The following is a 24,477-nucleotide window of genomic DNA, read 5'->3' as shown; positions in this document are numbered from 1 at the left end:
CTTAAGAACAATAAATCAGTTGGTAAGGATGGTGTCGGAGCTGAACTAATCGAGATGAGCACAAAAAAGTTGGCCACCTGCCGGTACCGACTACCCAACAAACATTTTTGCTGTACAAGAGTGAAACAAATTACTCTAACTTTAGCTTGAAAAACTGTTATTTAGCTAGTTCTGTTACTTGGGTAATAGTCCGGATCTGAGAGACCGAACAGCTTCAGGAGGAGTGGAAACAAGGGGTCACATGTCCCATTAGCGTTGGCCATCGTAACCGTTTTCTCAGATCAAAGCTTTTTTGCTTCCGTTTCCGTTTCGAGTCCTGAGTATCAGTACAAAATTTGAGCACGATCGGTTGCGTCTACACTTTGCGCATTGCAATTGAAATTTGTATAGGATTTTGTATGAGAAAACATACTTTTTTTGCATTTTTGTCATATATAAGTTGAAAAAGTTTGTCTGAATTATTTTAAGCGATAATGTAAAATAATAGCCTAGAATGTTCTAAAAAACTTTGTCGAAAACCGCAAAGTGATCCGATGCTTGTGAAAATACACAGGAAAAAAATAATTAATATTAACTCAAGCTTAAATGATTTAATAGTGGAATGCTACTAATTGTAATCTTTCATCTAGCGTAAATTTCCAATGAATGTCATACACTTGGTGTTAGTTTTGCAATTATAGTAAAACCAAACACGTTTTCTTAATACTGAGCTATACATCATATTATTTTAAACGAACGCACCAAAGTTCAACTGACTCTGTCGTGATTTTACACGAAATTCATGTAAAATCAATTTCTGATGCTTAGACGATCGACGCTGCGCTGGCTAGTCAGTCAGCCATATTGTTTGTTTGTGTTCCATGTGATAAATCAGTAAAGTTTTGGCAGTGATCAAAATCATATTGGTTTCACCTAATTCAACAGCAGAAAAGTGTCAGCATTTGGTTATCATAATAACGGTTCGTGCAAATGTATTAAAATATTGCAAAAGGGTAACATTTTTCATGTAAACTCTTTTGATCCTAGAACCTACGTGAGGAAGACGTCAATCAATCGAAATTTCACGACTGCGTCACGAAATATGCTTCTGCAACGATGGTCCCATTGCGAGATGTTGTACGATGCCGCCCAAACAAGGAACGGAACAATCTGCACTGGCCAACAGTGGCGGTGGCGGCGGCGGCGGTCGGTGACGGTGAATGACTGGGATTCAGCGGAAAAAGATGCTAGCGGGAGGTGCGAGAAATCGTTCATTGTAGGGAACAAATTTCAGCAATTAAAGTGATATGAAGTGATACCAAAATAATATGCTATAGATTTATCGTTTTGAATAAAATATAGAATGTATGATTACTGAACGTTTTTTTTATCTCTTTCTCGGTGCATACCTCATTTAAGATATTTGCTTGTTTCGTGAAGGCAGGGAACCGGGCATGCTGGGGTTTCCACGATCCATGAAATTTACATGCACAGTCAAAACGTTGCGTGTAATTCTTAATCATCATGTAAATTTGTGCGATTGTTGGCATTCCCTTTATGTGCATTATGTTTAGCGGAAATTTACACGTTTTGTTTTATCTGTGTAGTTATAACCAACGAACCACATGCATGTAAAGGATAGCAACAAAATCATGCTGTTTCGGCAAGCAATGCCAACACTATAACTTTTTCATAAGCATGAGATCCTCCGAGGTCTTCGACAAAGTTTTTCAGGACACCCCAGGCTATGTTTTCACCTTATCGGTTACATGGTTTTAGAAATAATCGAACTTGTCATGACAGAAATGCAAAAAAGTTTGTTTTCCCGTGTAAAATCCCATACAAACTTCAAACGCGATGCGCAAAACGTAGACAAAACCGATCGTGCCCAAATTTTGCACACTTATTTGGGTCCTGAAGTGGGTCCTTAAAAGCTTTGATCTTATGCGATACCATCATATTTTTCATTTTTCCATATAACGGATGACCCACTCTTGCCCCATCCTTGACAAATTGAAGTGTGAAAACTTCCGAGCGATCACGATTCGGAATGCCGCCTACCAACTGCTTTCTCAGATCATCTTCCGTAGTCTTTCACCTAAAGTAAATGAGTTTATGGTAAGTTATCAAGCCAGCTTCGTCGACGGCCGCTCGGCAACGGACCAGATCTTCACCGTTTGGCAAATTCACCAAAAATGCCGCGAGTACCAGGTCGCAACATATCGCGCTTGTGCATCGACTTTATACGAAAGTATCGACGAGTACGGCTTCTCCGGGAAGCTCACTAGTTTGATCAAAGCGAAGATGAACAGGTGTGATTACTGCGTAAGAGTTTTGATCTAGTTCGTTCGAATCTCACCGGGACTACGACAAGGTGATAGACTCTCATGCCTGTTGTTCAACATCTTCCTGGGAGGTGTTATGCGACAATCCTGGCTGAACAGCCGGAGTACGCTTTAACAAGATCCGGTCAATTTGTCTGTTTTACGAATAACATGGATATTATTACTAGAACGTTTGGAACCATGGCAGAACTACACCCACCTGAAACGCGAAGCAGAGAAGGTCGAACTGATAGTACATGCGTCAGAGGCGAAATATACATGCTGGCTGGAGGAATCGCGAACGAGAGGGCAAGCTTAGGTAGCAGTGAGTGGTGGCGAAAAATGAATCAGTTTTATATTGAATTTGATGTATAGTATAACAATGATGAAATGAACGAAAATTAAAAAAAATGCAACAAGTTTACAATAAAGGTTAAGAAGAAATAGTGTGTTAACGTGATGTTATCTAACCATGGCAAACAATTTAAATGTCATAATATACAGTTTTTGAACCAAACAATCTTTTAGTAAAAAGCAATGCATTCCAAATTGTATTGACACCTTTTTCAAAACTTTGCGGTTCAACTTGCCCCGGAGTACATTAATTGATATATGAAAAGTTAGACCACGATGCTCTTGAAAACGTGACTAAAGGTCTAAATAGCCATCGTGGTGGCCCTGTTTGGATATTGTGATAGTTCACCCTTGAATGGGATGAACCAATCTTTAACAAAAATTATCGTAAATCATAATGCGTTGTATTTCTTAATTCGTACTTAATGTCTAAATAAGATTAAACGATGGCAATACTAAATCGAGTTTGCTACTACTCTCCAGGGTTAATCAACATTACATTGTGGCATTTTTGTATGCCTTTTGTGGTTCAAATTGCGGGCCTCATGCCATTATTTTGTTCGATCCAAGTTGAAATAAAATCAGCTGATGTAGTCAATTTTTCCAACACAAAGAGCAACATTCAATTGTGCCTTATACCTCAGCATACCTGTACGCAAACCTCGTCTACACGGACGGCGCACAGCACATCCTGTGCCAATCGTTATTATTTATTGTTGCGGTGTCTATAAAAAGAACCAAACCACCACCGGCACAAACACAGAAATAGCAACATACAGCGACCACAACGACGATGACGACGGTGGAAGCCCCACGGAACGGACGACTCATTCCGTGGAATTTAGATGTTTCTCTTAGCGTTTGCCATCACCACCAAGGTGTATGCAGTGCACCCCGACTCAACCTTCAGATTGGTTCGTTTTGTGCACGCCTAGGTAGTTCTTTTTTCTTGCGAGCTGCGGCAGGCGGCAGCAATTTAGTATATTTTGAATAGGACAGATCGGTGTAGTACTAGATTTGTAGTAATGAGCTGAATTTTTGTATGGTGAGAAGGTCAATTCTCCGTTTCTGCAAGGAAATGGTGCAAAAAGCGTGGGTATTATGATTCCTTGCCTAAATTGATGCTGTTTGAGCAAAACTTTGGGTAACAGTGTTGTTGTTTTCTCCATTTCTTTCAACATAAACAACACAGTTATCCAAAGTTTTGCTCAAACAGCATAAAATTAGGCAAGGAATCATAATACCCACGCTTTTTGCACCATTTCCTTACAGAAACGGAGAATTGACCTTCTCACCATACAAAAATTCAGCTCATTACTACAAATCTAGTACTACACCGAACGTGCCCCATTACAAAACTCCAACAATCGGAGGAGACGCATCACATCGCACCAGCTACGGAACGGGGGTTTGTTTGGCACATGGCATGGCGAGCTGGGCAAAAACACGAAGTTCAAAAGCCTTCGAGTTCAACGGGGTTGAACGCCCGCCGCCGCCGTCAGCATCGCCGCTGGCAGTCAGAGCAATCGCTACGCTATCTAATCGAGAATTTCTGCGTGTGCAAGCTTCTGCAACGTATACCTACCTATCTTGGGGCATTTATGACGTTGCTTTGCCACTAATTATCGGAAAACGAGGAGATATGAGAGAATGGCAAGAATCGAAATCGTAACAAAATAATAAAGATAATGGAGATTTCCTGTATACGATGCTTGGACATCCACAAGGAAGCGACTGGACTGTGTTATGCGAATTGCAATTGAATGTTCACATGTCTGGGGGAAACGATCACTTCTACAACAAGACAGAAAATAGAGGACAAATTCTTCAACCACAACCTAATCGGAATCTATACGACAACGAATAAAAAGTCTTCCCCAAGTTCCAAAAGATGTGGATTATACTTTAAGTTCAAAACTATTTCTAACGAAAAAAGTATGTAGGTATATACAGACAGGGTTCGTTATACACGGTGCCACCCACTTTAACCCTTTTCTTCCCACGACTTTGAACGACTATTTCTATGCCAAGAAAGCGTTTCCGAAAAAAGTTCTAGAACAAAAGTTATTGCAAATTTGTCAAATTTTTCGAAATCAACGAAAAAGTTTTTAGTTGTAAATCAATAGTTTTTTGATTGTTTATCAATAGTTGCACTATTGAAACAAGTAGTTGGCAGTTGGGTTTACCTAATGAGATTACAAACATATTCTAAAAACTATTGCATCATATTCATCCAATTCCGTTTGTCTCGAGTTCGTCGAAAATCGATGGTGCTCTAGAGCAACCATGGGAAGTAGAGGGTTAAGCCCACCGCAATTTCACTGTTTTCTGTCAACCAATTTAGTTCATTTTAGGCAGGTAACACTAGTTTACAGTATTTTAGAACTCGGTAAGCTGATGGTCAGTTTTGGTGTAGAATCATGCCCTGAGTTCCAAAACGCGAAGGAAAAAAATTACTATCCATAGAGCGGAATTTTCTTTCGGCTTTCCATACAAGGTTGATGATTTGAAATCGATTTTTGTTCTATTTTTAAGCAAAGTCGCTCACTTCACACATTTCATTCTCCGTAATGTAATCAATGCTCCAATTTAGCTGATTTTTTTTACTGTAACTCGCCTACATATGATATGTCAAATAAACAATGATAAGGAATTTTTAAATTGTTTTTTTTTTATTAAAAAAAATACATTTCTTCATAGATTTTTGGAAATTTTGCTAAAATATAAGCAGATCGTCCCTAAAACTCGCCAATATCTTGAATTTCATCAATCTGACGCAAAACCTGCATTCATATGATCGAATGGTATTATGTTCAGCTCTTAATTTATGGAAAAAGATTTAAAATTGGTTGAACAAAACGTAAGATATTTGAGTTTTGGTTAATTCCATATTTTAAAAAGTTGTAAAACACTTAAAATTTTTTGAAGCACGGTTTCGAAATCAGCGCTTAGCTGTGCTTCAAAAATTTTGGTTATTGACAGAAGTTCACGACTTTCGTTTTATTTTGTAAACTAGTGTAATTAGCTTACATTATTCCGCAACTACACACAAAAAATGAGCTCAATCGGATGTAAGGCAGCCGAAAAATCACAGTGGGCGTAAAATACCACCCACCGTATATGTATAACGAAAATTTACTGCACAGTCGAGACTCTTATAAGATCACTGGTCGGGGGGCGCAATAGGAATCCGCTTAATAGGAGACTAAGAGCTTAGGCGCTGTCCATAAACTACGTAGACTGAATTTTGATAATCTCAGACCCACACCCCCCTCCCCCCTCGTAGACTTTCCTCCATACAAAATTTTCGGAATTTGTAAGGACCATAGACCGTAGTTGGCCAGACCCCCTCCGTCCCCCCCTCAGAGTCTACGTAGTTTATGGACAGCCCCTTATGGGATTTCGGCTTTTTGGGGGTGTGGCCTATTATCTCGGGTGTGCTAAGAGTTAGCGCAATACTTTCTTCGGCAAAGTTTTAGGGCTTGATAAGATCAACCATTTAGAACTTTGGTTCATATGATTAGTTGGCAACTTGGCCGCTAGAGGGACCATCAACAGTTTGATGCTAAATTGCACTGCAGGAACCATATCAGGTTGTCAAGCAAACGTTACGATATGCGACAGCTATCGATAACCCTGATAGTGTCTTCGGGAAAGTTGGTGGGTACGCCAATAACTTACTGACGATTAGTTGCGAAGTTCGAAATTCCTCCACTGGGCGGCGCTAGTGAGCAAGTAAATTTTCAAAACCTCATATCTCAGAATCCCGATAATTTAGAAAGTTGGTGTTTTTGGCAAAGTTGATCAGTATGACATAAACTTACATAAAAATAAACACTTGTTTCGCAATTCTGCCACTAGGCACTAGTGAACATGCAAATTTTAGAAATCTCATAGCTCAGAATCCTGATAACTTAGAAAGTTGGTGTCTTCGGCAAAGTTTATCAGTATGACATAAACTCACATAAAAATAAACACTTGTTTCGCAATTCGGCCACTAGGTGGCGTTTACCGGGTTTTTCCGTATTTTTTCGACTTTGTTGGGGTTTTTCGGCTTGGCAAAACTAGTGTCGCTCTCCCCGATAACTTAGAAAGTTGGTATCTTTGGAAAAGTTGATCAGAATGACATAAACTTACATAAAAATTAACACTTGTTTCGCAATTCTGCCACTAGGCGGCGCTAGTAAACTTGCAAATTTTAGAAATTTTATAGTTAGAATCCTGATAACTTAGGAAGATGGTGTCTTCAGCAAAGTTGATCAGTATGACATAGGCTTGCACAAAATGGGACACTCGTGTCAGAATTCTGCTACTAGGTGGCACCAGTAAACTCGCAAATTTTAAAAATCTCATAGCTCAGAATTCTGCAATCTTGGAGAGACTGTATTCATCATTGATGAGATACTTGATTTGAAATTCTGCCCCTGGACAGCATGCACATTTTATCAATTGTATACCTTGATGTCAGTCGGACTCTAAAGGAATCCTCCGTGGAACTTTTAAGAGTATGCCAGTTGAAACTACTAGACGAATCAAAAGAATTAAAAAAAAAAAAAGAATTGCGAAACAAGTGTTCATTTTTATGTAAGTTTATGTCATTCTGATCAACTTTGCCAAATACACCAACTTTCTAAGTTACCGAAGAATGTTTTGTAACCTTACTAGTCGTGGACTTCCATATTGTGCGAACCTCAAAATTGTATAGGATCAGTGAAATATAAAAAAGGGTATATGTTAATGAGCGATGACATACGCCTTTGTCATTCGTTAGTTTTATACGTGAATGCCGTTTTCAAAACTGAATTAATATAAACATCCAAAAATAAGAATTGAGATGATCAATTGTAATGATAGTTCTAAATTTAACTACCAAAGAATAGACATGATTAAATGAAACTAAGTTTTATAATAATTCAACTATAAGCACTTATGACCTTCAAATGGGCGTAACTGAAAAAATTGACCAACATTATTTTGAAATTCAGTTCAGGGGTGAACAATAACTATATAAATGAATGAAATGTCGTTTATATTTTTCATTGTACACGGTGTTCAATAAGTTCGGATACACCATATAACTTGAATTAAATTCACATCTGTAATTCAGATTTTCAAAGTAAATGTATTTATTGGAAGGTCATATAACACTGATCAAATGTACTATATGGTTTTGAATAAAGTCTTTTTCTACTTTTTTTGATAAGCCTTAGATGTATCTAAAGTTAGTTAGCTCCGGCACGCTGGAATAATTTTCGATATGTTGCTCAAGCTACAGAAGTCTAAAACGTTGACTTTGGAGTTTACATCTCACTATACTAAATTAAAATAATAAAATAAATTAATAGACAAAAGCTTTACACTGCTATTTCAGTGATGATATGGTGATAAATTTGCAAGTTTAGTCAAAATGTGCTTAAATCTATGAAAAAGGCATAAGTACATTATATAAAGCCAATTTTGGTTAAAATTTGCCACATTAGGGATATAATCAAGTTTTGGAAAAGATAATCATGGATTAAACTGAGATATAACGCAGCCTTGTTTTTTGACAAAACAAAAATCATTAAAACAGGTACAGCGGCAATTTTAGCAATTTTAAAGATCAAAATAAAATGAGTGCGTACTTCACCCAATCTGAATCTTATAGATTATTTCGTATGGCCATAGTTGCTACCACTAATGTTGTAGACAACAACCTAATTTGATTTAACTTAACTCCATTACTCAATAAAAACTAGCCTAAATACAAATGACAGACGTGCGTGCCGGCCGAAAGGAACTTGAGACACATTTGCAATTATTACAAAAGGATAAAGGACAGTTTATTTCAAAACATATACTGTATTTGATCTTATGGGCTTGGTTATGGATTGTATAATGTGAGCTTTCAATTAGTGTATTCACTTTGCAAATCTGAATTACAGATGGGAAATAAATTGAATTTTACTGTGTATCAGAACTTATTGAACACCGTGTATATTGTTCTGGCTATAATAGTAAATGAAGCCAACAACGTCCGTATTTTACAGGTTCAAGAATACTTCCCTTATATTGGCGTAATGGCTAATTCAATACAAAATGCAGTCAATATTACTCCATAGTATCAAATTGAAGCATTATTTATGATCGTTTTATAATTTGGGACTTCAAGGTATGCTTCTGTTATGAAATGTGATGGTATTCTATTGAAACACTGATTTTTTAGAGGTTAGGCCCTTTAAAAAGGCGTAACTCAAAATTTTGTTTCCGATTTTCTTTAAATTTTTTTCAGAGGTGTAGGAATGATAAAGAAAGAGTATGGCGTTTCAGGTTTTGATGACAGAAGCATGGTTCTGTAATGAAATATGATGATTCTCAATAGAAATCCTATTTTTTTAGAGGTTAGGCCTTTTAAAAGGGCATAACTCGAAATTTCGTCTAACGATTTTTTTAAAAATTTGTCCAGAGGTGTAGGAATGATATAAAAAGAGAATGGTGTTTCAGGTTTTGATGGTATATTTTTTTTATAATAACGGTAAATGAAGCACCGTGCAGTTCACGGGGGACTGCGACAAGGTGACGGACTCTCATGCCTGCTCATCAACATCGCTCTGGTAACTAATTAATGAGGCGTCCGATTTAAATGTGATCTTTGGCAAAGTGGTAGCTGATAGAGTAGCCCAGAAGTACCAAGGGTCAACTAACACTCTAGGGCACTTTGGAAAATGTTACGGTCAATTGAATGAAAAACTTCTTTTTCCCATAATAGTTCGCATGTAAACTTTGAAGGGCTTGTGTACTCTCAATTTTCAACCAATTCAGCTCAAATTTTGGAGAAGGTATAGAATCTGGTTAAAAGCAACCTTAAGAACCCACGAAAAAAAGGTTAGATATGGTACACCGGGGCAAGTTGAAACGGGTGGGGCAAGATGAAACACGAAGTTTTCAAATAGATTTCAATACAATTTGGAAATTTTTACTTCGTACAAAGATTGTTTGAATCAAAAACTATGTGTTATGGCATTCAAGCAGTTTACCATCATTGGATAACATCATGTTAACCCGCTGTTTCATCCTGCCCCACCCGTTTCAACTTGCCCCGGTGTACCTTAAACTGATGGAGTATCGCTCAAGACCAACGAAGACGAAACTGTACTGTTCGATCGGCGCTGGAGTAAAACTACGCTGTAGCCATCATAAAAGATTTTCACTTTTTGCATTTTGTGAGGAAGGTATAGCTTTGTAATCTTTTGAGTATCGAGTTGTGAATTGTATAGTGTAAGGTTCTGTACTAAAGTTAAATCAATCGTTTTATTTAAGCAGCAGATCGTCATCATCCTTGTACCACTACCAACCGTATGATTTAAAACCATAGGACCGAACTGGAAACATTTCCACTCTAGTTGGCGACCGGATTTCTTGGTTCGTCGCATTTTGGCATAAAATGATCGCGCCACCAAGATCGACGAGCCGCGGACCGTGATGCCTTCAATACTTCGCGATCCGGTACATCACCCACAAGGCACAATGCGATGCGGAAAAACTAAACTCCCAACTACTCGTCGCAGCCAGAGCGGCATCCGCGAATCAAGAAGTCAGCGCCAAAGTGAGCTGCTGTTTATTTTTCCGCAGAAACCCAACAATGAATGGGAAGGCTTCCGCACGTGAGCGGTAAGGTGAAGCCAATGCTGCGATGACTCATCTTACTAGGGGAAATGAGGGTTTGACGGAGGAATGCGAGCTGAAATATAGCTCGAATAAAAATGTATATCAAAAGAATAAATGCTGAAACTTACTTTTGGAACGATATTTATCATATTTAGCTACTGTAAGCTCTAACAAAAGAGTTCCAATAGCAACAACCTATTCATTTAATCGTCATTCCAAATTTTCCTATTTTCCAGAAATTTTAGGAAATAATTTCAGATAAATTTAGATTCTTTGAATGACACTAAGGAAGATTTCAAGTGGTAGTCGAAATACGCGTATCTGTCAAAAGATAAGTAAAATAGGGCGGAGTTAAAAGGTACAAACTGATAACATTTAGTAGTAATAATCACACGTTGGCCCTGACCATTTTACCCTTATTAACCCGATAGATGGCCCGTGCAAAAAAAAACTCATCAACCCGTGCTTCTCCGTTGTTGGTTGGTTGGGTGATGGTGTTATTCCATTATGTGCAGCCTACCATGCAACACATCTCACCCACCCGTGTGTGCCATGTCAATCACCCACCATAGCGTACCTCTAGGTATGTGTCTCTGCTGTGATAGCATGGATTTTAATCAACCAATCCATCCAAGAGCCATCATCGGGCCCCCATAAGCTCGAATTCACGATTCAATTCATGCGGAGACAGAAGAGAAATGCATTGTCTAACAAGAAGAATGACACGACGGAAATTGATTTTAATTGAAATGGATGGGTGATGCTAATCTAATTCACCCGCGCGAGGGTAAGAAATTTTCCATGTACAGTTGGAAAATTGCCTCAATGAGCCGAATGCACTTCCTGTCCGATGCTGGCATTTAGATCACTCGATTTCACTGAAGCCGCGTGGATGCTGTTGTCGTAGGAGAGAACAGCTTGAGATGATTGGACGAATCCCGCGCAAGCGTGTTTGTGGCCGAAAGAATGACCTTTGCAGAAAAGAAAAGGTTTTAGTAAATGGCAATCGCCTTCCAAGAAGTATATTCAACCAGATTTTTGTGGCACTGCAATCATTCTCACATTTTTTTTGTCTATCAACCTATTATCATTAGGCCAAGAAAGCACATTTTGATAGGTATAAGATACTTATTTCGGGGAAGTGGACTCTCATAGACTCTTCAAGCAAGAAAAAAGTCAAAATGATCAGCAAGCCAAAAAATTGACACGTCTGTTTTAACTTACAACATTTTGTTACAAAATATTTTTTATTGTACAAAATAAATTCTTCAGAATAAAAGCGTTTTTGTTTTCAATAAAACACGAGAAGAAAAAATTCATTATCCAGGATAACTATGATTTTGTTAAAAAAAAAAACAAAAAAAAAAGACACGGATACCGTCTTCAGCAAGAGGCTGAACAGACTGAACGAAATTTAACACTAGACAACGGACAACAACACATATTACAAGCACCAGTGGATACGAGGAAAAAAAACATTTCTTGTGAAAAGTTTCATCACTGGGGGCAGGAACCCTCACCCTATGGCGTGGTACGCTTATACGCTCGGTAACGCTAACCGCACGGCCACGAGGCTCCACATGTTTGTTTGTCCCTTTCGGCTCTTATGTACAGTTAAAAACCGCATGATTATACAGGTTTTCTTAATCCAGGTCAAGTGGCTGTCATTTGATACTACCCCACAGTAAAAAAGCGAGCCATCATCTCTGACCCTCCATTATTTGTTGAACCCCATTTGACAGCTCAAAGTTTGTAAACAAAAAAACTTTTTTTTTGTTTTTATTTATGTGTATTTCAAAATAACGCTAATTCTACACTTAGCAAGAAAACTTTTCAGGACCAAAACGGCGAAAATACTAAGAGAATTATAACAAAATGTTATTCTGTTAGATGATATTTATATGTTACTATAAATGAAAATGTGTTTGAATTAGATCGTAATAGGGGCTGTAAAGACCTTTTTTGTTGAAGAAAAAATATTACTCGTAAACTACGCCTAAATCAAATGTTTGACCTGAAACGGATGCTGACTTCAAAAACATGGTAGAAAATATAAAAAGTTCGATACCAGGTACCAGGGTACCATGTTGGCATTCTGTGCGTTCCAAATTTTAAACTGAAAAATGTTCAAATATGTTTGATCGCAGTGTGCCGTATTAGAACTTCAACGCAAATTAAACGCGTTCGTATGCAACACAACGAGTGGCACACTGTCAGTGGCACCTACTCCAATTGTTCAGCATCACGTCACAACTTCCTTCAGCGATGGTGGCCTATAGCTATCGTCGGCCGGATCTCTGGCACTTTTAGGGTGGTGATGGGGATTATCGGGCGATTGGTTTACGGCACGACTTGCCGATACTTTTTATTCCAACGTAAGGGGAATGCCTTTCTCATTCAGAATCAAATTTGTGCCTAAAATAGCTGTCCTTCGCTGCAATTCGTCCGATATTCACAGGATATGGTACTAACACAACAATGCTAAGTACCCTCATAATAATCTTCACTCAGCTGGTGGTTTCAACTCTGGTCTGAAGCATCATAGAGTGCAAAATGAGTCACTGACCTTCAGTGCTCGGGCAGTGTCCCGAGATAACGAGACAATGTTCGTGGATCCCAGTTAATCAGTTCATCATCCTGGCATCTTGGTGGATCTACTGTATCGCCACCCCTCTCAGGATACCAACAGGATCGATTTAAATTCACACAAAAACCACAGAGAACAGACATCCAAGTCCAATTCCGAAGCTGTGTAAGGAATTTAACGGCCATTTGAAATCGGCAACACAAGTGGCAATAGCGTGGCGCTGCAATCGGTTAACTTCCCATATTAATTTAATTCACCACTTGAAATGTTTCAATTCACCACTGACTGTGGCAATATGGTGTTTGGTGGCGTTAGTGTTGTCATCGTGTATTGGTTTGCAACCTTACTCAAGTAAAGATTCAAATCCTTACACAACTTTCCGATTGAAATTTGTTCTATCCTGGATGTCTGTTCTCTGTGCAAAAACTAAAAAAAATCCACACTGAACTGCGCACTTACACACTTTTCGACGTTTTGTCCTTTCGACGTTTTGTCTCTTCGACGTTTTGTCCTTTCGACGTTTTGGCATTCGACGTTTTGGCATTCGACGTTTTGTCTTTCGACGTTTTGTCACCCATTCTGTGACAGGTCCTCCTTGACATTAAGTAGCACGCAATCGAAGCCAGTCCAAGTATAACAATTCCTTTGCTGATTGGTTTTGTTTGATTTTTATCAGGGTTTTATTACAGCAATAATTAAAAATCACAGTTTTATGACTTCCTTTATGAAAACCATTGATGAAATGTTTTATAATATACTTGAAGATATTCATAAAGCCAGATTTTAAGAGTAAACAAAACTTTCCGATTTGTAAACCTTCTGGTATTCATTATTACTACAATAAAACTGTTCAAACTCTCAACAGATGGCGATCCGTTCGATTAGTAACGACATCTGTTGGTGGAAAAGCAGAAACTACGACACTGCTAGGTTTATTGCGGCCACCATAAAAGTAAACTTGCTATCGTTCTATTTTCGCTAATTATGGTCGTCGCCAGAGCTGACGTGGAGAATTAGCTGACGTGAATGTAAAATAGTTAATATTGTTCAAATAAACAATAAATTGATAGTTTTCCGCCATTTCCATAACATGTTCATATAAATAAACTATCAGCTGAGTTTTCTTGTAATTCGAGATAGTTTTACTAAATTAACAAATTAATTTATTTCATTCCAAGATGAAAATATTCATCATTTTCGAAGCGCATTAATTTTATGTTTCTGCAACCCCAATATTCACGGTAAAATTTAAGGACAAGGTATTTGGAGTACATAGCTCAAAATTTCTAGAGCACCGTTTTTTAGAACCGTTGAACGGATTTGGATAAAAATGCATCACGCTAACTGTTCAGTGGTTGTCAACAGCGTGATGCATTTTAATCCAAATCCGTTCAACGGTTCTAAAAAACGGTGCTCTAGAAATTTTGAGCAATGTACTCCAAATACCTTGGAGAGACGAACCAGCCAAGGGCTGAAAGTCTCTCAAATAAAGATAAATCAATCATTCAAATCCAAATACCTTGTCCTTAATGGGCATAAGCCTACCTACACAATAACTAATAAAATATTACTTTGAAATGATCGCTTTTTACTTACGAATGATGTATCCTCCTGAACTTTACGTGCCATCGAAGAAGCTTCTCTGTATCTTGAGCTATCATAGTTTTTGTTGGAAAGAAACAACAACAATCATCATAACGTCTTTTCGATAATGGAAAATTTTTCAACTAGGTTTTAAAACAGTTTTATTGCTACTCTTGATGTGGTTTGCAAAATCTCTCCGAGAGTGGTCCACTTAGCCGGAAGATGCTCTTAAAGAGGTTATCAAGAGGTTTTGATGTATACATAAGTTTTATTGCAAGTTTTATTGCAAGTTTTATTGCAAGTTTTATAAATTTGGTCATGAAGATCTCTTATAGAGCCGAACAAAACTAAAAATGTTACTTGGGAGCTGTCTCCTCTCTCTCAGCTGCCACCTATTGGTAGAATCGCTTGAGACACTGTCAGCCATGATGGATTGCGATTCGACGTTTGTCTAACACGCACACTACTACACAAATCGCCAGTAATTTCCGTTTGCATCGTTCAGCAACGTGTGCACTGACAAACGTCAAAGCGAACGAACACTAGCGCCTCTGGTGGAAGCATCGTGGAAATCAAATGAAATTTAATTTGATCGTTAAATTCATGTGCGGAGTCATTTTGAAGAGTGCTACGTCTGTTTGTCTGTGATTGAAATATGCGAGATTGGCTCCACATCAATGACGATTTCTTAGGCTATCCAAACCATTCTGGAGTTAAGGCCTTTATATACACTCGTAACAATGCATCGGGGACCATTCAAACTTAGTACCGTCGTGCGGGGCTTCTTTATACACTTTTTCATGGTTTTTCAACTTTATGACATTATAACTCCCAGACTAGTGAATGAATTTCCGTATTTTTTATACACAATAATTGTGAGTATGTATGTAGGATGTATGCAAAATTTGAGCTAAATCCATCAATAAACAAAAAAGTTGTTCATACACCAATCGGACACATCTCATATAGAACCTGATGGGGGCTACTTTGGACATTTTTATCTATAACAAAACTGAATTTCCAAATTTCATGGTTATTTGGAAAACTACATTGTACCAATACTGTAGTATATTGTATCATACATAATTTCAATAAAAATATGCGTTTTAAGATGGTTCTGTGCTACCTTTGGTATTATGAGCAGCGTGAAATTGTTATATAGATAGCCTGAAAAAAGGGACCATCAATCCTTTATTTGGGCGAAACGGTCATTTATTACGTATAACGATACAAATATTCGATTGTATATGCTACGTTGATACATTTTGAATGAATTGATCAACCCTTTGAAATTTATGAACTGTAGAAACAATGCCTACAGACCAAATGTTCTGATACGTTATGTATATTATATTGGTTTATTCGATGTTTTTTCGCGTCCTGACAAGCAATAAACGGTCTGTTTGAAAAATAATTTCAACCAAATGAAGGGAAAACTATTGCTTTATAATAGTTCCTAAGACATCAAACAGATTTGAACCATATTTTGAATTCAAAAAATCCATATTCAAAAGTGTCCAAAGAAGCCCCGCATTTCAAAAGTAGCCCCGCACGACGGTATAGTGCGTTTTGTTAGTTATTGAAGATCGGTTGAATCATATGATACTTGTACATGCATCTTAGAGACATCCTGGATTATCCAAACTATTCTGAAGTTGAGATATATGATTCAAATTTGGTATCTATAGAGGTGCACAAATATCAGAATTTACCCATACATACATGCATGCAATACAAGCCATGGGAGAAAATTTTCCAGAGCGTATATCAGGGATATCTGTGTTTAAGGCCTTTAGATCTGGCCTGGATCATCTGATTTATTCTGATTTCTGATAAATATAAGATTGCCACCGATGCATATTAGATTAAGCGGAATCACCACTTTTTGAAAAATGGGGTGCTCATATCATATGATGGTTTAATATGGACATAAAAACAAATATTTTTCAAAAATAATTTCATAAAGCATAATTTTACTACGCATTATTCATCTAGTGCAGTATTCAGTATTGTGTTGTTGCTTACTGTGCATGCATCACTCCTATATGGGGTGAGTATCGTAGCTAATCAATCGCGTCCACAATAGAGGTAATAAACTATAGAGGAAGAATGTCGCTGACGTCGCTGCCGAAACATCTCTTGCTGGCGGAGATAGGCCGGGCTATAAGTGTCAAAGCGAAAAAGTATGCAGTTTGACAGATAGGTACCCGACATGTTTGCGAACGAGAACAAAGGGAACAGCAGCGACATTCGTCCTCTATAGTTTATTAACTCTATTGCGTCCACCAATGAGTGTGATCGTCCGACGATATGAAACTTGGTAAGATCTTTCCGAAGTCTACCCAAACTGAGGCCTTCGCACTCGCGGATATCCCGAAAGGTATGCCAGACGCGATTGATTACGACAAGGCAGTCCTCTGGAGAGGAGGTATCAGGATGCGTTCAGGGATGGCATTCACCATTTGCAAAGAGTTACATTCACTTGCTACTATCTCAGTTCATAAGCATGCTATCAAAAAACAATGTATGGATGACTTTTACCTTGTAGTTTTATCTGAAAGTTTGCCGAATATCATAAGGGTCGCACACGCATGCTTAACTCGTGAGCGAGCTGTGAAAGCAACTCTCCACGCCGTGAATGTAAATTACAATCACGGCGTGGAGAGTTGCTTTCACAGCTCGCTCACGAGTTAAGCATGCGTGTGCGACCCTTATGATATTCGGCAAACTTTCAGATAAAACTACAAGGTAAAAGTCATCCTTACATTGTTTTTTGATAGCATGCTTATGAACTGAGATAGTAGCAAGTGAATGTAACTCTTTGCAAATGGTGAATGCCATCCCTGGATGCGTTTGCAAGGCCAGGAGGTTGCTAAACCCGAGTGTGAAGAGCACTACTACTGCCAAGCCGGACACCAGCCAGGCGTCCCGAATAGCTGGGAAGGGTGTGCCTACAGGGACTTCAAGCCAAGGAAGGGAAACAGGGCAGGTGACAGACACTAGAAGGGTTAGTGCATTGCGTTTTTTAAGTGTTTTTTTTTTCTTTGCTGTTTGTCTTTCGACACGGCTAAGACTTACACTGTGGTGCATAATTGATCGGACAAACGCCGATTTTCGTACAAAATGGCGAAGTTTGAGATGCTGTAACTACGGTTTGCTTTGATGGATTGAGCTCCATTTTGGACACGGAACTACAAATATGCTGAATTTGGTGTATATAAAGTATAACATGTTTTCGTTCACAGGTCTGGGCGTGGCAAGGCGTTGAAAAAATTGCAAAGTGATCGGACAGCGGCACGCGTGTAAATCAAAGGGGTACCGCTGTCCGATCACTTTTGCAATATTTTCAACGCCTTGCCACGCCCAGACCTGTGAACGAAAACATTTTATACTTTGTATACACAAAATTCAGCATATTTGTAGTTCCGTGTCAAAAATTGAGCTCAATCCAACAAAGCAAACCATAGTTACAGCATCTTAAACTTGGCCATTTTGTATGAAAATCGGCGTTTGTCCGATCAATTATGCACCACAGTGTATGTAAATCCATCTCGCCTAGAAGTGATTTAATTCGTGTAGTTCTTCAAGCCCGAAGTTAAAAAACTATTCTCACAATCAATATAAGTGAGCATATAGTATATGAACACGAGCATAGAGCCTTAAGACGTTTGCACTGAAATATTTTCAGAAATGATCTTCAAATCTGATAAGTGATAGTTTCATGTATTTTGTAAAGATTTTTTTTATTTTTTTTATGCATATATGCGAAAATGATTCGGGAAATAAATACAAATTTCAATATAAATTCCACCCCAAAATGCTAAAGTTCTATAGTTTCTATTCCATTCGGCAAAATAGCTTTCAAGACACAGGTTTATTTCACAATGTCTTACACGGAACCGCCAAACTACCCAAAATTGAGTTCTTTTGACGCAATTCCATAGTTCGGCCCAATAAGCCAAAATTTGAGTAAATCGATTAAACTCGAGTAGATAAATTCAAGCTAAGACCCCCCTCTTTCAACTCAATTTTGAGTAAACCGACCTTTACCCAAAATTGGCTTATTGGGGTCAAGGACGCCCTCTGGGTAGATGCATCTCTGTTTGTATTTGACAACATCAGTGAGCCAGAGAGGGAAAACAACCTAATTTTGGGTAACGAGTTTATTTGATATACTCAATTTTGAGTAGAATCGATCCAAATATTAGTTTGGATTCTCCGTGTAGGATTGCTCACATTTGTACGAAGGCAAACCTTATCCAAACTGTCGAAAATAATCGTAACTAAATTAGATTACATATTTAAATTAAGTGTTTTCACTTTTCAACCATTCCAAGAAATCCATCAAGTGGAACCATAACAGTCTAACCAAGAATTTATCCACCTCACCCAATTACCTATCTTATGTCACTCAATTAAGCTAGCGAACGTCTATCACTGCCTAATTCCTCCCGCTCAGCCCGGAAATGCACGCATGTTTGCACTCGAGGTATGTATTCTCGTCTCGACTGATAAAATTCAAAAGCTGCTTGTCTAATCGTCATCGTCGTCGTCGTTGTTGTACTGTCGCTTCCATTCACAGCGTTCGTTCGCCCCGTCGCTCATTGGCCAACTCGTTAGTGCACCGTATAATTGACTCACCCATCCATTTCCCGAAAGCAAACATTCCTTCCAATTGAGAAACAACAGCGCTGTACGGGGTAAACAAAACCAGTATTCTTCTCTGTTGTCTCTAGTAGGGTGGCTAGAAGTACATGCGACCGTTGTTGGTTCCAACGTTTCAGGTTCCAACAACAGTCAATCAAAAAGCTCCGTTACATAGTTGATCAACTCGCGCACCACCAGATGCACCGCGCCGTTGAGGTGGACACAAAGAGAAGATGCAGAAAAACAGCGAAATTTGCATTTCCGGACGACCAGACACTTGGTGGAAGCGGTGCCAATTTCCTTGACGCCGTTGTGATTCATTCTTTTCTCGTGGAAGAAAAAGTGCTATCAGAGGTGATGGTGATTTTTCTCCTATTCATTTTAATTTATTGGTGTCTATGGTAAAGGAATGTTAAGAGATGGTTGTGCTGTTTTTTATTGATGAGAATGACTTCGGCGATTACTCGTACAAAGGTAGTTGAACTCTACTCGGTAGATGTTTCGACGCTTTCGATTCCGTCGTTTTCTCGCTCGTTAGAGAACCATACACTGACCGGAGCCAAGTTAACATTCAGGAACGATTCGTAGTCTCCTGGTTGACATAGTGTTCCAGGGATGGCGGTCTGAATTTTGTTGGATATCCCCAGTAGCGTCCATCCTCCAGGACTTTTGACGTAGAGAGGAGTTCCGCGCGCCGTCGAATGGTATTTAGTATCTATAAATAGAACAAACTCAAATTCCTCATCTGCTGACAATTTCTGAACGGACCCTACCTTTGGTTTTGAGTTTGATATTACTGTCACTGACGGATCTTGCCTTGACTGCCAAGTTTGGCCCATAGCACACGACTTCTCTCTCCAGCTGAAGTTTAACGATCTCGAATCCACCTAACCGATGTCGATGGCTTTGCTGCAGCACGTAAACCGACCGTCCATAGATCTTTTCAAAGTCTTCCACTCCGTCAGTCATACAAATCGGCATGCCTTCCCACTCGTCGTACACTTTCAGCCGAATCAAAGCCAAATCCAACTCGGCATTCAGCACTACATTCTCCACGTGAAATCTTCGGGATTTCTCTGTGTTCTGCTGCAACGCTACAAGCCCCACGTGCACGATCATTCCCTTCATATCCAGCAAATCTCCCTCACTACTCTTCAAGCAATTGGACGCCGTCAGAATCCATCCTTCTCGGTCCACCAGTGCTCCCTCGCAAACCCTGTCCGGCGGGTTTAGCTTCGAACCCTTCCACCAGTACACTCCCACGTGCCAAGGCCACTCGCCCGGTCCGATTTGCTCTCCGTCCACCACGGATTCGTTCTTCGTCTGCCGAATTCCACACACGGACTGACCGTCGACCATCCGCAGCCATAGTCCACCGCAACTGGCCAGAATCGTATTAAGTAGCAGAACCGTGAAACGCGACATCCGACAACGTCCGCCAAGCATGTTGGCTAACTATGACTACGGTAGCAAAACTGAGCGCACCGCGCATAACGGGACTAGCTTTTATAGAATTGCGAAATCCCGGGCATCTTCGCCCCCGGATTACGATTTGAAACAATTTGTACCAATTGCGATCGCTAGCTGGATGGAACGTTTCCTACTGGTCTGAGATTTTGCGCCAAACGACGAGTGAGACCCGGTGGGTGCGAAATTACTACACAGTAGTGTAGTAAGATCATTCACAAAGACAATGCCTCTGCTGCGGGTGCTCAATTGCAAGCACGAGACGGGACGACCAATCTAGGGCAACTAAGAATAGGTCCGTACAATTGAGGATGTGGACACTTAAATCCCGTCGGCCAGGGTTCGTTCTCTTGGTGTGTGCTGATGGCTCGCAAATTGCAGTTTGTCTCGATAAACAGGAAAACAACGATGATAGCCTAAGTGGGTTTTGAATATTAGTACTCCAAAGACTACCAAAAAGCATGAATTTTCGACATACATAATATCATTTATGATGGAGTTTCTGCCGTGAGTCAATGGAAGAAATTCAGATAAATCAATACCACCCAAAATAAACTTTATGGAAGTCTATTTCAAAAACCCACTATATTTTTTGGCTTTTGGATTTTCGATCTAGTTCTTTGGTCTCGAAATGTTTTCAATTATCTAAAAAGGAAACTACTATCCTACAAATCTCATAACCGTAAAAAACTGAACGATCCTGTTTAATATACCGATGACAAACATACGGAAAGCAAGGCCGGGTATTCATTATATTGGCATTGTTATCTGGTACAATCATCACCATGATAAAAGAGAGCTCCGTCTTCAGCAAAGTTATTGCAAGAGACTTTATCGATGTCCTAGAACATCATAAACACCAATAGTGTGTCTACTATCTGGACAAGTTGGAAATATCAGGAAATTTTATTTCACCTAGAAAAATCCTAAAATTCTCAGGAAGTTCTAAGGTCAATCAGGGTATTCTAATCGAAAAGATATGCTTAGAATTACTAAAAACAATATAGAAATCTTCAAGAATATTCTTTATGGAGACATTGTAGCAATTCTTGGAGTAACTAAATTCTTGGTGTTGTTTTTAATGGGTACTTTCTTTCTGAATCTAGCTTTAAAGTTTACCTTAATCTATATAGGGGAACTTACGTATTTTCAGCAGTTTTGTTCTATTCGTCATGGGGGTTTTTTGAATCCTGTAGGTCTCAGAGATTGCCTCAAATTCTTCCCAACCAAGCTGAGCTGTATGCCCAAATTTCAGGCAATTCGGCCCACAAAAATTCCCCTTGACGAAGAAAACAAACCTGCCGATAATACCGATAATATTATTATCGGTATACATTATACACATATACATTATACATATATGTGTATATATACATGTATACATTACATGTATTACATGTATATATACATTTACATGTATATATACATTATACATTTTACCGATGGAAAAAAAGTGATTTATTTGATTGATTGAACATTTTTTCTGCATTGTGCAGCAGTAAAAATTCAACTCTAACATGCCACAGAGCTTTCGTGGGCTGTGACTTGAATATCAGTTCGGCGATGAAAAACAATTCGACTAGCTGCTACTTTGGTGTGGTTTCCTTCGTTATACACAAAACGAGGGAAAATGTCACCTCGTAATTGGAGTGAAATTTAAACGTTAAATTTGGTGAAAGTATTCGATTTTCAATGCTATAGAGGCTGGTTTATTGATAGTCTACATCTTTTTGCTTTAATCTAATGAGACATTGGCAAAAGTGAGTTGCAGTATTTGTAAAGATTGGCTATTTTTCGTCTGATGTGACTGAAATTAGCACATATAACGAAGTAAATTCTTCCCAACAAAAAAATATATGCAAAGTAATTTGTGAGCTGTTGTATCTTTGTATTCGATGATTCCAATAAAATTAAACTTTGAACAGCCACAACAAAAAAAAAACTTTTGAAAAACATTTGACTTTATTTAAAACTATCTGTCCCGGTAAACGTTGTACTGCATACCTACTGCGTTTTGCAGATCGGAGAATTTAAAACTTTCCCATTTTTATTGCATTCCCGGTCGATTGTCATATTTTTTTTTGCACGAACACGCCGGAGCCCTGCAAAAATGCAATAGTGGGAAAAAATGTGAATCTAGTGGCTCGTTCCCGAGCCAATTCATGACATACAACACCATCCCATTATTGTTTATATAGACTGTTCATAACAAACAATGTTTTAGCGACTGATATTATTTTAATAAAAATCATAAAATTGGTTTATTTTTTCATATGCATTTCATAACTTTTTCAGTTTTTTACTGGATGTTTTTTTATTGCTGTTCAAAACATATTTATAAGAAAGAAAGTTAGAGGAAATTTTAGTGAACTTAATTACTAATTTCAGATTATTCAAGCAAAACTTTATTGCAGTTTTTATTAAAAGAAATTCGTTAAAAATCTCTGAATTGTATAGATGAAATATTTGGGCGAAACGCCAGAGAAACTTGTCGAAAGCTGGCAGTGGATATGAAACGGACGAATTTTTAAATGGCTGTGTCAGATTGCTAGATATGCTTCGAGAAGTTTTAAATACTGTTTTGGTCAAATTCCAAAAATTACATTATACCAGATGGATTTTCCAGTTCAGGTTCTAGCTAAAAAATATCGTATTTTCTGATAAAGTATTCTTGATAAAGTATTCCAATATTTGCAGAATATGCAGATAAAGTTCTGAAAGTCTACGACAAAGTTTTAGAAGAATTTCTAAACTCCGTGTAAAAATTTCTACCTGACTTCTTGGTGGAACTACAGTTTATTTAAAATATATTTAAGAAGTGTAAAAATGTTATCCGAATCTCTGCAGGAACTATTAGCAACAACCCATAAAATTCGAAATGAATGTTGGTAGAATTTTAAAGGAATTCTGTTTTTATCCAATTAGTCAAAAATACAATAATATACATGCTTTTTCATAAAAAATAACACTTGTTCTTATATTTTCCCTGGATTTTTGGTGAACATTTCCCCAAAAAATTCCATAAGGATTCCTCAATAATTTCAGCCTCAGGAAATAAACAAAACATCCTTATCGGTTTGCCATAATTTTCGAGATTTTTGTATAAAAATTCTCCGAGAGTTGTTTCTATTTGCCTGAATTTCGTCAAAAATCTCGCAGAAGTTTTCACAAAAAATATCCTAAACTTCTTCACGCAGAAAAAAGCATGGTAAAATCAAAAATATATCAGGTAAACTCAAATAAATTGTCAATTTGTTCTGGCAACAAAAATAAAACTGTTTGGGGCAAATCGAACGTCACATTTGAAGCAAATTCAATCCATTTTTGAAACAAACATGCATCTTCTGACAGGTTATGTTAGAAACAAATGTAAAAATTTTTGTTTTTTTTGTGGCAGGTCGGCCCTACGGAAATATTTGTTTTCCAATTTAATTTTCAAAGTCATTTCCTTCTCTAGGAAAACCCACTTCCCGCGTGGCACTTTCAATGCCAACATCATGTAGATAACATACGCTCCCGAAATCAATGGGATTTCGTGGAAACTTTTGGTGAAACTTTACTTTTTTTTGCAAGAGGAAATCTTGTTTGGTGCTGCAGCTGGAACTTGAGAGTTTTGTTTATGTTCTCGACGGCGGAACGGGGGGCTCTTCAATGGATATTGTAGAAATCAATATGTTATTGACTTAGTTTTAAAAATTAATATTTTAGTTTTAAATATTTTATCAGGATACCGAATAAACATGAATATTTTTGTTTCAAACGAACGAAATTTGTTTCCGTGATCAATTTTAGACCATTCTAACTTTTTGTCAACCTAATGATAAAATAAATAAAAAAATATGGGTCTATTTTTGCATTTAGATATCAGATCTATAACTTAATCACAAC

The 24,477-nt window shown here is 38.1% G+C and overlaps 2 protein-coding genes across 4 annotated transcripts in view; both read right to left on the bottom strand.

Moving 5' to 3' along the window:
* Nucleotides 1-24,477, bottom strand: part of LOC109398743 (uncharacterized) — a 175,869-nt gene that overhangs the window by 147,739 nt on the left and 3,653 nt on the right. The gene's annotated exons all lie outside the window — the stretch shown is intronic.
* Nucleotides 19,478-21,100, bottom strand: LOC109398744 (uncharacterized). Its single transcript, XM_019671132.3, has 2 exons — nucleotides 19,896-21,100; nucleotides 19,478-19,837 (listed from the first exon to the last, which is right to left on the bottom strand). The coding sequence occupies exons 1-2, from the start codon at nucleotides 20,566-20,568 to the stop codon at nucleotides 19,608-19,610; spliced, it is 903 nt and encodes a 300-aa protein (XP_019526677.2). The 5' UTR covers nucleotides 20,569-21,100; the 3' UTR covers nucleotides 19,478-19,607.

This window comes from Aedes albopictus, chromosome 3 (genome assembly GCF_035046485.1).
Source record: "Aedes albopictus strain Foshan chromosome 3, AalbF5, whole genome shotgun sequence".
In the NCBI taxonomy this organism is placed as follows: domain Eukaryota; kingdom Metazoa; phylum Arthropoda; class Insecta; order Diptera; family Culicidae; genus Aedes; species Aedes albopictus.
This window is presented reverse-complemented; position numbering and strand designations above follow the sequence as displayed.